This window comes from Ammospiza caudacuta, chromosome 4 (genome assembly GCF_027887145.1).
Source record: "Ammospiza caudacuta isolate bAmmCau1 chromosome 4, bAmmCau1.pri, whole genome shotgun sequence".
NCBI classification, from domain to species: Eukaryota; Metazoa; Chordata; class Aves; order Passeriformes; family Passerellidae; genus Ammospiza; species Ammospiza caudacuta.
In genome coordinates, this window is record NC_080596.1 from 73,054,091 (window position 1) to 73,070,961 (window position 16,871).

Genomic DNA, 16,871 nt, shown 5'->3' on the forward strand with positions numbered 1-16,871 from the left:
CTAATTTCAAAGTAAAAAACTCCTTTCAATTGCTGTTGGTTTGAAGGGATGGGCTCTCAAACATGAGGTTCTGGCTCTGTGGGGACTTTGTGCTCTTGGTGAACCCAAGGAGGACATGGTGAATTCTCCTTCTCCTCCAGGGGAGGTGGTGGAGAACGTGGTGAATTCTCCTTCTCTGACAGGAGCTGCTGCCCCCATTTCTGCCACCCAGCCCTTTGCTGGTACCTGTGCTTGCCACATCCCTTGAAATGCCTCTTCTGCCACATCCTCTCACCAAATATCCCATCCTGGACCAGGCTGGTATGTGGAAGCTCCAGTTGTGAACCTGTGATGGTTTTATTGGGGTGCTCTGTGCCTCCCTGCCCCTCACCCCCTCTGTCCCACTGCTGGGGAGGGTGGCACCTCAAGGGAGTTTTTTCTGCAGCCCAACTTGAGTTCCATGAGCACAATGAACTCTGAATCCCCTTTAGCAGTGAGGAAAACCCTGTTGGGCTTTGAAGCTGCTTGTGGAACTTGAGGGGCTTTTTATTATTTTTTTTTTCTTTTCTGTTCTTATGAGTCTGCTGCCAGCAATTGTATGTGCTCAGTGAGATGAAAGTCACCATGCCCAAGTGTGAAGAATCTTCACAACCACATCCCAGAATCTGATCCATTTTTGTCTTAAAAGTGGGAGTTTTAGCTTGTCTGGAAGCTCTTCCAGTTGCTCACAACTTCTCTGTGCTGTAAGTCCTCATGAACCTGCTGCTGAGTCAGTTAAAATCTGCTCTTTTTTTGCCTGGAAAATGATCTTCATTAGGCTTGTTTTTGTTTCTGCTGCTTCCTGTGTGTCTTTGCCTGGTGTGAAGCTGCACTGCTGCCTGGTGCCCTCCTCTTCCTCGTCATGAAGGTTTCAGGTAAATATTTTTGCCTGTGGATATGTGTGATTTAACTGGAATAATTAGTCAAGGGGCTCTGCATGGCTGGAGTTTATTCCTCATTACATCTTGAGAAGCTGCTGATTGTCCCTGTTTTTTATCTGCTGCCTTCGTTGTGTAATTCTTTATTGCACTCTTACATGACATCATCTGGAGCTGCTGCTCTGGGCTTTGGGCTTCAGAACATGTTCAGCTGAGTCTTGGGCAAGGAGCAGAGTTTATTACTAAATCCATTAGAGTTCTGAAAATAAATAACCACCATGCTGAATTCCTTATCACCAGCACGTTGCCTCCAGCAGAAGTGAAAATATTCACATTGAGTGGTCACTGACGGCCTGAGAGGGGCTGAGGTTGTCAGTGCCTGGAGTCACTGAGGGTTTTTAACTTTAAATTGTGCTCTACACACACAAAAAAAAAGGTTGGCAAGTGTGTTCTCCACTGGAATCAACAATCTCTTAATGCTCTGAGGCTAAACTAAGGCTGAAGTCAGCTATTCAGCTGTGGCTCCGTGCAAATCTATTGTGTTTATCTCTGCCCAAGATGTGCTCATTAGGCAGCAGGACTCTTTGTGTAGCTGGAACATCATTTGAAGGGTAGGATTTTCCCAAGATTTTCCCCACAAAGAAAGCAGAGCAGTGGAAAAGCATCTTCTGCTGAATGTCCCCCTCTTCTTCAGTGGCTCCAGTGGCATGGCTGAGCCTCAGCAATGTCACTGTGCTGGACAGGAGGGGCAGCTCTGGTTTCTGTGACAGGGACAGCACCTAGGGAATGGCTGGAGCTGGTTGAGGTTGGAAATCAAGAAGAGGTTCCTTATCCAGAGGATGCTGGCACTGCCCAACTGCCCACAGAATGGGCACAGCCCTGAGGCTGCCAGAGCTCCAGGAGGGTTTGGACAAGGGTGGGATTGTTGGGGTGTCTGTGCAGGGCCAGGAGCTGGCCTGGATGATCCTGTGGGTCCCTTCCAGCTCAGGATATTCCATATTCCATTCCATATATATGCCCTACCAGGGTTTGCTGTGTCCTGTAAGGATGTGTTGGGTCTCTGGCAGCAGGGAGACACAGCCTGGGCTCTCTGCAGGGTGTGACAGCCCCTGTGTGACACAGAGACCCCAATCCTGCTGTTGGCCAGCCAAGAATGGGGATGTGCTCTGACAAGATCTCTGATTGCTGCAGGAGGCAAAACTGACACCCAGGTGCTGAAGGGCCAGAGTAGAGCTTGAGCTGCTGCTTGGGAGGTGGATTTCAATCCCACACTCCTTGGGAAATAATTTTTTCCTTTATACCAAAATTGACCACAATTATTTCTGGTTCAAATTTTTGGGTGGACTGGCAGTGCTCAGGAGCCTGTGGCTGTGAGAGAAACCACGTCCATCTGCTGCTGCTCCTCTCTCTCACAGCATCAGAAGGACCTGGAGCTGCTGGAGAGAGCCCAGAGGAGGCCATGGAGCTACTCCAGGGCTGGAGCCAGGCTGGGAGAGCTGGGGGTGCTCACCTGGAGAAGAGAAGGCTCCAGGGAGAGCTCAGAGCCCTTGCAGGACCTGAAGGGGCTCCAGGAGAGCTGGAGAGGGACTGGGGACAAGGGATGGAGGGACAGGACACAGGGAATGGCTCCCACTGCCAGAGGGCAGGGATGGACGGGATATTGGGAAGAATTCCTCCCAGTGAGGGTGGTGAGGCCCTGGCACAGGGTGCCCAGAGCAGCTGTGGCTGCCCCTGGATCGCTGGAAGTGCCCAAGGCCAGGTTGGATGGGGTTGGAGTAACCTGGGCCAGTAGATGATGTCCCTGCCATGGCAGGGGTGGCACTGGATGGGATTTAAGGTCCCTTCCCAAACCATTCCATCAGTCTGCAGTCTCAAGCCATGACTTTTCTCACTTTTACCCCAATTCCCCCTCTGGGCAGGGTTAGGTGGGATATTGGGAAGGAATTGTTCCCTTTGAGGGTGAGAAGCTGGGGCTGCCCCTGGATCCCTGGAAGTGTCCAAGGCCTGGTTGGATGGGGCTTGGAGCACCCTGGGACAGTGGAAGGTGTCCCTGCCATGGCAGGGGGTGGCACTGGATGATCTGTAAGGTCCTTTCCAACCCAAACCATTCCATGACTCCATGATTCTCTCCAAGCTGCAGTTCTGTGGCTCCTTCCCAGGGAGGTGACACCCAGGTGGGAGCTGCTCCTTTTTTGTCTCCTTAAAAACCTCCTGGAGGTGGGAGATCTTTACAAATCAACATTTCAGGGCACGAGGAGGGGCTGTGTTCAGGGCCAAGCCTGTGCAGTGAGCACAGTGGTGATGTCTGAGCTCCCAGCCCTGCTCTCGTCTCCCTGCTCTAGCCGGGGGCAGCACGAGCTGGCTGCAGGCTCTGGCCTAATGAGATCTGCATGTTGGCATGGCTTTGGCCAGGGAGTTTCTCCCTCCAGCTCTGGCACAGCCTGCTGGAGCCTGGCTGCCTTCCCCAGCTCCTGCCAGTGCCAGGAGGAAATCACCATCTGGGTGCAATCTGCAGCTCAAGGAGCCTGACCTTCCCAGCAGCTCTTGGTTGAGCACCAGCTCTGCCCTCCCTGGGCTCCTTCCCTTGCTAGGGAAAAAGATTGTACAGGAGGGAGACAAAGGAGTGAGTGTTTCTGTACATTTTAATCAAATATAGCTGATTGTTTCTTCTCTTGTCTTTTTTCTTTACCTTCTGTTTGGGAGCATGAGCAAGGAGCAGCAGAATATTGCCTCTACCTTAAAGCTTCAGATTTCTGGGTCTGCTCGTTGTGCAGCTGCCTCCTAAACTCCCCTAATCCCCCTTGTGCTGAAGGAACTGTTGTGCCTTTTCCTGGAGTTGTTCTGGGGTCTTCTCTCTCTTACTTAGATGAGTTTCTCAGGTGAGGGCAACCTTAAAATATTTGACTCTTCAAGGAGGGCTTGATGTGCTCCCTTTCACCTGGGTGAGCTGATGCTGCTCAGTGTAATATTTATTTGTGCCAAAAAGAAGATGGCAGTTGCTAAACTCACCTCCGAGTCTCAAAACCTCCTCAAAATTCAGGTCACTGGCTGCTTTGGCTTCTAAAGTTAATTTCTTGGATTCCTGAAAGCAAACCTGGTGCCTCAAACCAGCCTGGGTCTCCCCAGAGCAGCCTGAAATGGGATCTCCAGGGCTGTTCTTGTGGGATTCAGCTTCAGGGGTGGAATCAGAGAGGGCTGAAGGGATCAGTGGTGCGATAAACACTTAAACCCATCCCAAAAGACCAGGAATCCAAGGCAGGAGTTACCTGGAGCTCCCAGCAGGTTGCTGCTCCCTCTGCTGTGCTTTTTTATTGCAGTGTCCTGCAGGTGATGGCATGAAAGGATGTGCAGCAGGAGCTGGGAAGAGAACTCAGGTTTCCCTTGAGCTGCACTCAAAGAGCAGGAGGTGGGGTGGGATTTAAGGAGTTCATGATGCAAACAGAATAAAACAACCCAGACTTCAGCCATGGTGGTACCTACATTTTTAATTTGGATCTCCTAAGCAATTTCTTTGCTTTTGTTTCTAGTCTTGGCTGTGTCACAGCTTGGGAATCCCAGAGCTGCTTCATGAGGATGTGATAAGGGTTTCTCTGCAATGCTTGGGTCCACCTAGTGTTACTTTCTGTGTCCAGGCTCTTGCAGCCTCCAATGTGAGGCCACCAGAAAGAAAAAAAAATATTTAAAAAAATCAATCAGAGTCTTGGAAAAGCATCCTGCTAAAAAGCAAATACACCTGGCATCTGTCTCTGCCTTGGAGGGAACCCAAGTATCTTCTGCTGGGATACTTGGCTGATCCTGCTGGACCAGGCAAGCAGGTCCTGTATGATCTGGTTGTGAAGCAAAAATCCACTTCCCGCTGGTTTCCAGCCACAAACCAGCCTGGCTACAAAGAGCTGCTTAATGCCAACCAGTCAGTTAGTAAGGGAGGAAAATGAACTTCTGCCTGGGAGGGAGGTTGGCTTTGTGCATAAAGTTAAGAACCTGCTGGAGGGGAATGTTGGGATGAGGCTCCTCAGCAGCTGATGGGCTTGGGGAAGGGTGGGACTGCTGCTCCTTGGATCCAGCTGTCCCTGGGTGGCTGTGCTTGGCTGTGACAGGAGAGAATGTCTGCAGAGATCAGGTTTGGAGAGCTGGGATAGAGCAGAGAGAGCCGGACACTGCAGTATCTGATGTCCCCTCTGGTGCCTGGCATGGTGGCAGATAAGCTGATACCCTCCAGAAAATGTCACTGGTGGAGGGCTAAGATTTCTACCATGGGACAGGCACTGCTTTAATGATAATTTATCATAATGGGAAAATATGGTTTGTTGCATTAAAAGGGAGTTAATACCGGGTCAAGTTTTCTGCCATGAGCTCAGAGCCCATAGGATACAGGAGTGGAAGGGATCTCAAAACTCTTGGAAAAGACTTCCCGGCCCTGGGAAGTTGTCCCTGGATGCTGCCATGTATTCCCCAGTCATTCCTGGTTATCCTCTTCAGGAGGAGCTGGCAAGGTGACCCCTGGGCACACTGGGCTCCCTCTCACCTGGTGCAGCTGCCACGTGCTCAGTGTGGGCACAGAGTTAAATGTTGTATATAAACATGTACAGCTAAACCGCTCAAACATTCACTTCCTCAATAAATGCATCTTCCAAGCCAACATAAATTAAATTGGATTAATTTATTTGGATTACAACCAAATCCCCCCACTTTTTTTCCTTTTTTTTGGTGATGTCCTGGTTTTGGCTGGGATAGAGTTGATTTAAAGTGTTGTGTTTTGGATTTAGTATGAGAATAATGTTGGAGTAATAGCTTTAACCTTCAACTTTTGACAGAGAGTTTCCCACCTCAGTTCAAATGATGTCAAATGCTTTCCTGGGTGATTTGGGATTTTTTTTTCCCCTGGATGTGGTTTGTCGATTTAGAGGATGGTGAAAGTTCACTCAGGATATGCTGCATCTACACCAAGATCTGTAGCAACCAAAAGCCAAGATGTCAAGGGGATTTCTTTAAACCTTCTTCACCTCTCATTTCCAAATATCCAAATTTTATAGATGCCCCTGGATCCCTGGAAATGTCCAAGGCCAGGTTGGACAGGGCTGGGAGTAATCTGGGCTAGTGGAAAATGTCCCTGCCCATGGCACTGGATGCTCTTTAAGGACCCTTCCCACCCAAAACCATTCCAAGATTCCCAAATTGCTGTAGCTGGATCAGCTGAGACCCTTCTGGAGGAAAGAAAAATCAAGAAATGGAGAAACAAAACAGTCCCAGTCCAATCTTCATGGTGTAAGAACTTAAATGTGCCTGTTTTTTCCTACAGCAAAGGCTGCAGGTTGCTTTTTTCTGCCCCTGCTTTTCAAATTTCTTGTTGCTGCTTGGTTTGGTCAATAACCTCAAGCTCCCTCACTGTGCTGTGCCCCAGGGATTTATTTTGACCCCCAGCTGGTTGGTTTGGACTCAAAAGTTTCTGTGCTAGGTTATTTCAGAGGAATTTTGAAGTGCCAGAGAAAACCAGTCTGGGTGAGGTGTCCATGAGCACATCTGATGGGAGAAGCAAAATTTGTCAGAGCTCTGCTTTTTCTTGCTCTGAAGTTACGAACATCATCTCTCCTGCTAATGCCTCCAGCAGCCTGCATCCCTGGAAAAGTGAATACAGATTTCATTTTGCACTGAAGGGAAGAGTCTCAATCCAGGGCCTGTGGTGCTGGAACAAGGAGGGGGAAAGGTTTTAACCTGAAAATTTAATTTTTCATTGAAGGGAAGAGTCTCAATCCAGGGCCTGTTGTGCTGGAACAAGAGGGGAATGGTTTTAACCTGAAAAATTAAGATTTAATTTTTCATTGAAAGGAAGAGCCTCAATGCAAGGCCCATTGTTTTGAAACAAGGTGGGGTGGTTTTAACCTGAAAAATTAAGATTTAATTTTTCATTGAAGGGAAGAACTTCAGTCCAAGGCCTGTTGCACCGGAACAAGGGATGGTGGTCTTAACCTGAAGAATTAATTTTTCATTGAAGGGAAGAGCCCCAATCCAGGGCCTGTTGCTCTGAAACAAGGGGGGGAATGATTTTAACCTGAAGGATACGTGTCCATATAGATATGAATTAATATTAGGAAGGATTTTTTCAATAAGAGGATGGTGAGGCCCTGGCACAGGGTACCCAGAGGAGCTGTGGATCCCTGCAAGTTCCAAGGCCAGGTTGGATGGGACTTGGAACAACCTGGGCTGGTGGAAATTGTCCCTGCATGGCCAGGGCTGGAACTGGATGATCATTGAGGTCCTTCCAACCCCTTCCAACGCAATATATTATGTAAAAAATTCCGTAGGCTCCCCGAGGAGGGGTCTGCGGTCAGGATCTGCCTTTGCGGTGTCGCTGTCCCCGCCGGGGCCGCGGGCGGGCTTTAGGACCCGGCCGCCTGTGACACCGCCTGTCCCTTCCCCTCCCAGCCGCGCTCCTCGCTCGGGACTTTCTCCAGCTTTATTTTTTTATTATTATTATTTTATTTATTTATTTATTTTAATTGGCGCGCGTGCGGGGGGGGGGGGGTGTGTGAAAACCCAGTTGTCTCTCTTTCTCTCTCTCTTTTTTTTCTTCATTATTTATTTATTTTCGGCGGGGGAAAATAAATAAAGAAGTTCTGCCCCCCCCTCCCCCGTCGGCGGCGGGGAAGGCGAAGGCGCGGCGATGGTGCGGACGGGATGAGCGGCGCGGCCATGGCAGCCCGGCGGCTCTTCCACCTCCAGCCCTGCGGTGAGGGACGGGGGTCTGAGGGGCTCCGAGGGGCTCTGGGGGTCTGGGGGGACCGGAGGGACCCGGCTGTCCCCCTGCCACCCCCGCTTGCCACCCCGGATTTTGCTTGTTGCACAGCGCAGGGGTCGCGGCGGGATGCGGTGGGCTTGGAGAGGGGGATGTGTTCTGGTTTTCCCTCTTGGGATGCGGGTTGGAAAATCTTCCCTTTTGGTTTTTCTTTTTTATTTTATTTTATTTTAGTTTAGTTTAGTTTTATTTTTTTTCTGTTGCTGACACTCCTATAGTTGAGCTGCTTGTGCAGAGCTGGATGTTCGAGCCCCGGGGATGCGGTGGGACAGGAGGACACAGAGGGGAAAAGGAGCGATGGAAAATTGGGGTCTGGCTGTTCTTGGGGTGTTTTATGCCCCGTTTTCACTTTGTCGCCTTTGCACCCAGCATGGGGCGGAGGGCACCGGGTGCTGCTCACTCTGCCGAGCGGATGAGGTTGCCTGACTTGGTGTTGGTGTAAAAACCGCAATAAAAAGGAGGGGGAGAAAATAAGTAGAAAAAGCGAAACTTTATTGCGAAAAGTTGGGACAGTTGTGCGCGCTGGGGAAGACCCCCAGCAAGGAGTTAATCTAAAATGCGGAGGGAGGAAGGGTTTAAATGCGCTGTGTGATTTGGGGTGAAGTTTCAGAGTTATTTTTGCGGTGTCTCCCCGCTGCCCTGCAGAGGAAGCGCTTCCTTCACCGGCATGGCCGCGGCAGCGCCGGGTGACACCGGCTGAAGTGACAGGGACCGCTGCAGGGACTCTGTGCTGGACCACAAGTGACTGTAGGTGGCACAGCAGCTTTGTCACCCGTGCTGTCCCCGCAGCTCGGGTGAGGATCGGTGTTCCAGGAGGGTTTGTGCCTCCGGAGCTTTCCCCGCTCCGGTTTAATGGAAAAGTTTTCATTTAGAGCTGATGTTCTGCCTTAGCTCTGCTGCTTTTTCACGGCCGTGTTGGCATTTAGAGACCTGCAGGATCAGAAAATCATGGATAGGTTTGGGTTGTCCTGCAGGATCAGAAAATCATGGAAAGGTTTGGGCTGTCCTGCAGGAGTAGAAAATCATGGATAGGTTTGGGCTGTCCTGCAGGAATAGAAAGTCAGGGGAAAGTTTGGGCTGTCCTGCAGGAACAGAAAATCACGGAAAGGTTTGGGCTTTCTATTCCTGCAGGAATAGAAAATCGTGGAGAGGTTTGGGCTGTCCTGCAGGAACAGAAAATCATAGAAAGGTTTGGGCTGTCCTGCAGGAACAGAAAATCACGGGAAGGTTTGGGCTGTCCTGCAGGAGTCAAAAATCGTGGGAAGGTTTTGGCTGTCCTGCAGGAATAGAAAATAATGGGAAGGTTTGGGTTTTGGACCTTAAAATACATCTCATTCCACCCCTGCCATGGTCAGCGACACCTTCCAATATCCCAGGTTGCTCCAAGCCCTGTCCAGCCTGGCCTTGGGCACTTCCAGGGATCCAGGGGCAGCCACAGCTCCTCTGTGTAGATTTGCACGTGGAGAATCCAAGGGAATTTCCCCCTTTCCCCCAAGTTATTTCAGTGTTTGCAGGATTTTTCCTGGACTGTCTCTAGGTGTGAGCACAGCCTTGTCCCTCCTCTGCCAAATTCCTGCTCCTCAAGTGCTGCAGCACGGGATAAACCGCTTGAGCCAGGATTGAGTAAACCCAGCTGTGCCTCACCTGGCTTACTGATGCTGGGTTTGTGGCTGCTTTTTTGGGGTTTGTTTGGGAGGCTGGAACAGCGAGGCAACACTTGGAGTCCTGTCTGCACAGCAACCTCAGTGATTGCCACCCCCCTGCGAGCCGCGCGTCGCCGCTTCCCGGCTATAATCGGGATTTGTTGGCTGATCCGTCTCAGCCAGAGCCCTCCAGTTTTGAAATATCTGTGGCTTTTGTACAGTTGGTGCTCCCTAAGAATGATGGACCGCAGAGGAAGTTCCCCTCCGGCTCTCCTGTTGTTCCTTGGCAGTTTGAATGCTTCAGCTTGTTTAAATAAATGCAGATAAAAAGGAAGGGTTGGGGTTTTTTTAAGTGGAGCCCTCGCTTGACCCACCTGGTGGCATAAGATATCTGTGTGTAAGTTCAGAGTGGCTTGACTTCTAGTAAAGCTGTAGTAAATCATTTGAGGCTGTAAACATTTATTAAAGCAAGCTTTATTTTTGTGTTGAGTCAGTGTGAAAACAAAGATGTCTTGGGTTTCAAAGGGAAAGGATCTGCAAGGGAAGTTTTCTGCGCTGGCTTAAAGGAAAGTGTCAGTGAGAAGTTGGATATTTCAGCAGAAGGGAGCTGAGCTAAGAGCTAGGGTCAGATTTTAGCTTCAGAGTTGGAATTTAATCCAGAATTATCAGACTTAGCCTGGTGCTGTTCAATTTGCCTGCTTGTTGTTTGGTTTGATCTTTCTTACAGGAGGCAGCTGAGGTAAGAGTTAGGCTCAAGGTGAAGCTTTAGTTGAAAAATTGGGTTTTAGTCCAGAATTACCCAGCTTAGCCTGGTGCTGTTTTATTTGCCTGTGTAAGACTAAAACCTCCAATTCTGTCCTGGCAGAACTGCACTGATGTTCTGCGCAGGTACTTCATGCTTAAGGACAGGTGTTAAATCACATTAACTGGGGAAAGCTGCTTTTTTGGGTTTGTTTTTTTTTTTAGTAATTCTAATAGTGTGCTGTGATTGAGGTGTCTCTGGGAAGCCACAGGGTTCCCAGAACCTTTCTGTTTCAGTAAGCTGGGTGGCACTTGAGTTACCTCCTCCTCATGTGAACCCACTTCTGGAGAAGTCCTGGTTCCTTGTGTAGGATTGCCCTGAGAGGAAACAAAGCCTGGGAAACTTTAATAACTCATCATCATCATCATGGAGCTGTTATCTACCCTCTAAATATGCAAATCCTTGTCAAGACATCTAGGACAGGTTAAGTCCAAGCTGCCTTTGCTATTCCCATCCAAACTGGGAATGCCAAGGCAGTTCCTCAAAGTTCATCCTTACTTGAACCTGAGCAGTGCTGTGTGATTGTGCAGTTTGCAGAGCAGCTCCTTCAGCGGTTTGAGCTGGGACCTGGCGATGCTGAAAATCAAGTTTTGTTTTTTATTCCTCTTTTTTAGTGGAAATACAACTTCCTAGCTCTGCTCTGGGCAGAGCTCCTCACAGAGGCTCTCTGCAGAGCACAGCACCGAGGGCTCCTGCATCTGTCAGTGCTGGCTGTGCCATCAAAGGGCTTTGCTGTCACTCATTGCTCCATGGGTTCTTCTACTCCCTCTTTCTAAATTCATCCCTGGCTCTGACTCCCAATTAAAACCAGCAGGACTGAGGGCTTCACTCTACCTCTGCTGCTGAAGGAGGTTCTGAGCTCTGAGCTTGGGTAGGGAACCTGAGGAGATTTGGGTAGGGAACAAAGCCAGAGCAGTGCCAATCCTCTGAGATTTGCTGAGAAAGTGCAAGAACACCAGGAGAAAAACATGAAAAGCAAGGCATTGGAGTGGGCTACACTTTGTGCTGGTGTTGGGTGAGGACTTTATCCTTCCCAACATGTTCTTTGGGGTTCCCCAGCTGATGGAAGTGGCAGAGAAAGGCTGGTGGGGCTGTGCCATAGTGGGATGGATGCCAGCAGTGCTTAATGGGGGCTGTGGTGGGGAAAACCACGATTTGAAGCTGGTGGAGAGATCTCAGCTGGTCAATGCTGAGAACTGGGCAACCCTTGTCTCAAGGTGTTCAGGTGGGCAAACAGTGGAGGTGGAGTTGTTGCTGGGTGTTACCCACTGAGAGGGGCTCAGGAGTGGAAATCAGGAGGACAGAGCAACTTGGGAGGAGGATGAGGTGACCTTCCTCCCGTCCTGGTGCTGGGGCAGGTGCTGGCACTCTGCAGTGCCCCCCTGGGATGTGCCATCCCATGGGACGAGGCGTGAGGCACCAGGTTTATTCTCCTTTTCCTCTGCCATCTCCTTTTCCAGGAGTTAAACGCCTCTTCCCCCTGCTCCGAGCCTAATTGCGTCCCCAGGGCTTAACACGCGTGTGTTTGTTTTATTCAACGTGTTGGCTGTTCCCACCGGAACAGGCTGATTTTTCTACTTTTTTTTTTTTTTAGGGATTGGGCTCTTTTTTTTCCCTTTTTTTTTTTTTTTTGCTTATTGTGCACAACAAGCTCCTGCACAAGATATTCGTTGCGGGAGGAGGTTGGGAGGGGGGGGAGGAACTGTAGTAATGCCAATACTTCTTGAATATTATAAACCTGGCTTATCAGCCCGACGCAGAGCTGGAATTTGTCTCTTCCTGTGCTGCATCTCTGCTTTCTGAGAGGGGCGTTTAAATACAGGCTGGAGACGCTGCCTTGCCAGTGTGCTCTGCTGGGCTCTGACAGCAGCAGCGGGGCTGCTCCAGCGTCTTTGGGCTTTCTTTTATTACTCTTTTTTTTTTTATTATTATTTTTGCACTAAATCCTTTGGGAAAAAAAAAAAGGAACTTCTCTGGGAGAAGGCTCTGAGACTGCATGTCCCAACAGTACGCGCTGCAGGAGGCGAAGGGAGACGCGGTTTGCTTCGTACCTGGCTCTCCTCTCTTCTCTGTGCTGATGGAGCCGGCGTCCTTCTGCTACCCCAGGCTCACCTTCCTGCGCTCTCCCTATGGCCAGTTTGGGGCCAGTGCTGGCTCTTCCCAGGATTTGGCCCCGTGGCCGCAGCATTTGGTGCAGCAGAGGTGGAGCAGGCCAGTGGATGGTGCGTGCCCAGGGTTTGGAAGGGTTGGGATGGGGCAGCAGAGCAGCCCAGGTGGGGTTTGAGGTGGATTTGGAGATGGGAGCAGCACAGGTGGGACTTTGGAAGGGTTGGGGCAGGGCAGCAGAGCAGCCCAGGTGGGGTTTGAGGTGGATTTGGAGATGGGAGCAGGTGGGACTTTGAGGATGATTGGTGTGGTGGTGGTGATGCTGTCCTGGTCGCACAGTTTGGCATCTCCACCAAGGAGCAGCTCTGGGAGAGCTGATAAACAACCTCAGCGTGGAAAAAATTAAAAATAGAAACTGATCTGAGCTAGTCTTTTGTTTCATGAGCTTGTTCACTTGCTGAAATGGATCCGGCACTGCGTGAAACCTGAAATACCTGCTGGAGGCTCAGCGGGCTCAGTTCACCTCTGGGGTTGTGATGCTGTCAGGGATCCTCTGGACTGTTAGTGAAGGTATCAGATGTGGGGATACAGGAAGGTTTGAAGATGTTCTGTGCAGGTTTGTCTCACTGTGAGGAGTTACCTTAAAAATTCCAGCTTGGTTCAAATCTTGCTTTAATGTAATATGGGGAACTTGGTGAATCCTGCTGGTTTAGGAGCTGAGCTCTGTGAGTGCTGATCCTAAGGATGGGAGTCTCAACTTCCTATAAAACTTTTTTTTGGGGAAGATATCTGGTGTTGTATTGCCCTGATTTCTCTTTAAAGGTGTAGCAAGGAGTGGGACTGGAGACCTCCAGGGGTCTCTTCCACTTTCTGAACCACGCTTTACCTCCTTAGCATCTTATTCCAGTCTGTGATGTGCCTTACCTGGAAAAGCTCGTCAGGTGGCATGGTAAGGGAAAAAAAAAATAAAAAATGGAGGAGACTGGCTGAGCAGTCTCAGCAGATAAAAGGCGTGGGAGGTGTTTAAAAACACGCTTTGCCTGTGGTTCTGTGCAGAGGAAACCAGCCTGGGGCAGGGCCTGGGGATGGGGGCTTGTGGCTGCTAAAGGGATGCCCCTTCCCCAGCCGGGTGCTGCCTCCCCTTGCCGTGCTCTGGTAAATATCATCACTGGGAATTATTTTACTGAACTCACAGGGATTGTCAGAGTTGCTGTAGTAGGGGAGTGACCCAGCCTTGCCAGCATTTGGATAATTTGCTGTTTATTTCTGTTTTATTCTTTTAGGGTTCTGCCTTTTCTGGGTTGATGTTGCTTTGGGGAGGTTGGTTGTTGTTTGTTTGTTTGGCCAGCTTAGACCATTCCTCTGGGGTTTAAGTCTCTGGGGGAGACTTGGCTTATTGTGCTGAAAATCTGGAATTGTAAGGAAAGTGAAGCAGTGTAGAACAGGCTGGAGCAGGAGGAAAGGATGTGGCATCTTCCCTCCAAAGCTTTTTAGGCACCTCACAGTCCAGTGCTGGGCACACAGGCTGGGATTTAAGTCCCCTCGGATGAGGTGAGGTCTTTCAGCTCTAATTTCTGCAACTTGCTGCTGGAGCACAGACTTGCTGCCCTGTTTCTCATTCCACTGCATGCATGCATTAACCCCTGCACTGCTGCTGCCGTGCAGCTGAGCTGGATGAAGCAGCAGAGCCCGGCAGGCACGGCAGCTGTATCTTTAAGGAATTTGCTCTATCTCCCTCTCAGCAGCAGGTTTTTCCCCCCCTCTCTTTTTTTTCATCCTCTGGCTTTCCCTGTACTTCTCTCTGTAAGGTACAGCATCTTCTCACTTCAGCTCTGGCTGACACAGAGCTTTTTTTCTTTTTTAAGGAGGCACAGGAGCTTTCTCCATCCTGCATCCAGCAAAACTCTCTGGAGCACTGCGTCGCTTTAACTACTCTATTTCTGCTCCTGGAGGCAAACAGCTCTGAGAGCTGGTGGGATCCGGGTGGCTGCAGGAGGACACATCCCAAATCCTTGTTTGGGGCAGTGGTGGCATGTGCAGAGGTGCTGCCCAGGTGTGGGTTTGGCAGAGCTGGGCTGGAGGTGTCCATCTGGGAGCTAATGGGTCGCGCTCTCACTCCACCCATCCGCCGCTCGCCAATTGGAAGTGAGGGACAAAGATGCTCTGGATGGATTCATGTTGGAGCCAGTGAAAAAGCAGGAGCCGGCTCTGCCTTGGCCACCTGAGCGAGTGGCCTTTGGGGACAAGTGCTGCTGGCTGGGGGGAGCAGCCCTGAGGGCAGCAGAGGCATCTGTGGCTCTTGGAGAAGTAGTGCAGGTAAGTTGTGGTCTTAAAACCCCTCCCAGGCTGAAGCGCTGCTGTTGCTGGGTGATGCATTTGGTCAGGAAATCTGAAAAAGCAGCTCTGCCAGCTCTTGAATTATTTAATTCACTAAAGTAAGGCAGTGCTTGATGTATTTTCTATGGGCTTTGCTGTGCTTGGTGATGATATCTATTGCCTGTGCTGGGTGTCTCTGTGTTTAAGGATGGAGAATGCCTTTTGAATTCCATTTAAATTAACCAGAGCGCTAGCTGTCAGGGTTTGAATTTAGTTTCAATGTATGCATGGGGAGATGAGCACTGAAGAGAGCTTCTCTGTTCTGGTTTTTCTCTTAATTAATGGCAAAACATCCTCCCAGCCTGTCAGTGAGCTTTCCATGAGCTGTTTCACTTGGGGGAAGTGCAGTGCTGAGTGGAGACAAAATCATGTATGTGGTGTGTCTGAAATGCTCCCAAACATCATCCCCGGTGCTGTAGCTGTGGAAGCCTTGTAGAGGAACCATAAACAACATCCTAATGAATAACATTATCTCTCAGCTTGTCAGTCTGCAGTTATTTCATCACTGGACTGGGGCATTTTAATTTTGGATTGATGATGGACTGGGAAATGGGATCTGGTGCTGCTGCCTCTCCCCCCCACCTGTGTTGTTGTTGTTGTTGTCACTGCTGTTGTTTTATGGCTCCCAAACTGCATGGGGTGATTGGTGTTGTCCTGCTGAAGCTGGTGGGAACTGCAGACCCTGTTTCTGAGGCTGCAGAGTGCAGCTCTGTGGCCATTTGGGGATCCTTTTGGGCTGTTCTTGCTTTTTGTGGCAGAGGGAAATTTTTCTTTCTGAGTCTTGATGAGAAGCACAGCTGAAAACGTGTTGGGTGATCAGGTGGCTGGGTTCAGTGCTCTGCTTCTGTTTCCAGTACAGACCTTAGGTTTGGCTTTAACTTCTGGTTTTCTGTGGGTTAGATCTGTTCCATCCAGTGATTTTGGGGGATGGTGGTAGGGAGGGATGCAGGAACAACTTTGCTGTTAAAGCTTGGCTCAGCCACTGCTGCCTTTTCAGCAGCTGTTTTCATTCCTGGTGGTGATAAGATAGCAGGGGGAAAAAAACTTTCTAGAAATTCACTTTGTTCCAAAACATGACCCTGGTACCCTGGAGGAGGGAGGGATGTTCCAGAGTGACACTGGTGGTGCTGCAGCATCTCTTCCACTTAACCCCCAAGAAAGGCTTATTCCCACCAGTTTACTCCTAATTTTTACAGTATTTAAACATTTAAACCCCTACAGGGAGCAGCTCGCACCCTGAACAGCCCCAAGTCAGTGAAATGTTGTCAGACTGTCTCTTAACCATTTCTGCATTGTTTACACAGTGCCACTGCAGATAAGTGGCAGGTGGTGGCCTCTGGAAGATCTGCCTGTACAAAGAAGGCATTTCAACAGAGAAAAAAGATCTCGGGCATCTTTTAAAAATCCATTTTCAACCCTAACAAAGGTTTGGGGCTGTTGCAGTATCTCTTTTTCTTTTGGATTAAGAGTGATGAGGCTTCTGATAGGGCCCTGCAAGGGAAAGAGCTGCTTGAGAAGCTGTCAGTAAGAGTTAATGCTTTCTAAATTATTTAAATGTTTCAGGAAAAGTCTACTGAAGAGCCTCAACTGGCCTGATCTTGGGCCTTTGCCAGCTTGTGGCATCTCTGGAGGTGTTTTGCTGTCTCTCCATGTAGTGCTTAAGCAAGAAATCCTTGTGAGAGTTAAATCGCTTTTTAGAGGGTCCAGCAAAACAAAACCTCCAAAAAAAAAGTAAAAATAACCCAAGAAAACCCAAAAAAAACAAACTAAAAAGGGGGAGAATAGCCAGACTAGTCCAACAGCCAAATCCCAAATGTTGTTGGTGCCTTGCTGCTGAAATTGTCCTGCTCACCTGTGAAATGCTGGCCAAGAAATCCAGTGGGTGAGGAGTGGATATCCTGCATGGCTCTGGATGTGCAGGGTGCCTTCCTCTTGCAGCTCACCTCTGGGAGGCAGCCTTGGATATTAATTGTTTGGGTGGGCTAAATTGTGATGAGTAAACCTAGAAAACGTGGTGCTCCTGCTAAATCCAAACAGCTTTTTTGTTTTTGGGGTGCTGGGAGCTGTCACTGCTGCACCCAGTGACTCTTTATTAGCTGGTTTTATTGCATGGGTGAGCTGCAGGAAGCTGAGGAGGGGAATTGTTCAATGCAGTGAGGAAAAGGCTTTGATTTGAAAACAGCCACGTCTGATCCCTGAGCCTGTGTGTGGGTGGGTGTTTGCCTGGCAGGGAGCAGGCAAGAGGATGCTTCCTG

At 49.6% G+C, this 16,871-nt stretch overlaps 1 protein-coding gene across 3 annotated transcripts in view; it reads left to right on the forward strand.

Annotated features, from left to right (window-relative positions):
- The first annotated feature begins 7,410 nt into the window (after positions 1–7,410).
- Positions 7,411–16,871, forward strand: part of SLC4A11 (solute carrier family 4 member 11) — a 98,140-nt gene continuing 88,679 nt past the window's right edge. For 2 of the 3 annotated variants that reach the window (XM_058803083.1, XM_058803084.1), the window contains exon 1: positions 12,131–12,356. In XM_058803083.1, coding sequence (XP_058659066.1) covers positions 12,131–12,356 — 226 coding nt within the window. Of the gene's footprint in view, positions 7,624–12,130; positions 12,357–16,871 lie in introns of those variants that run through there. The other variant, XM_058803085.1, reaches the window with a different exon arrangement.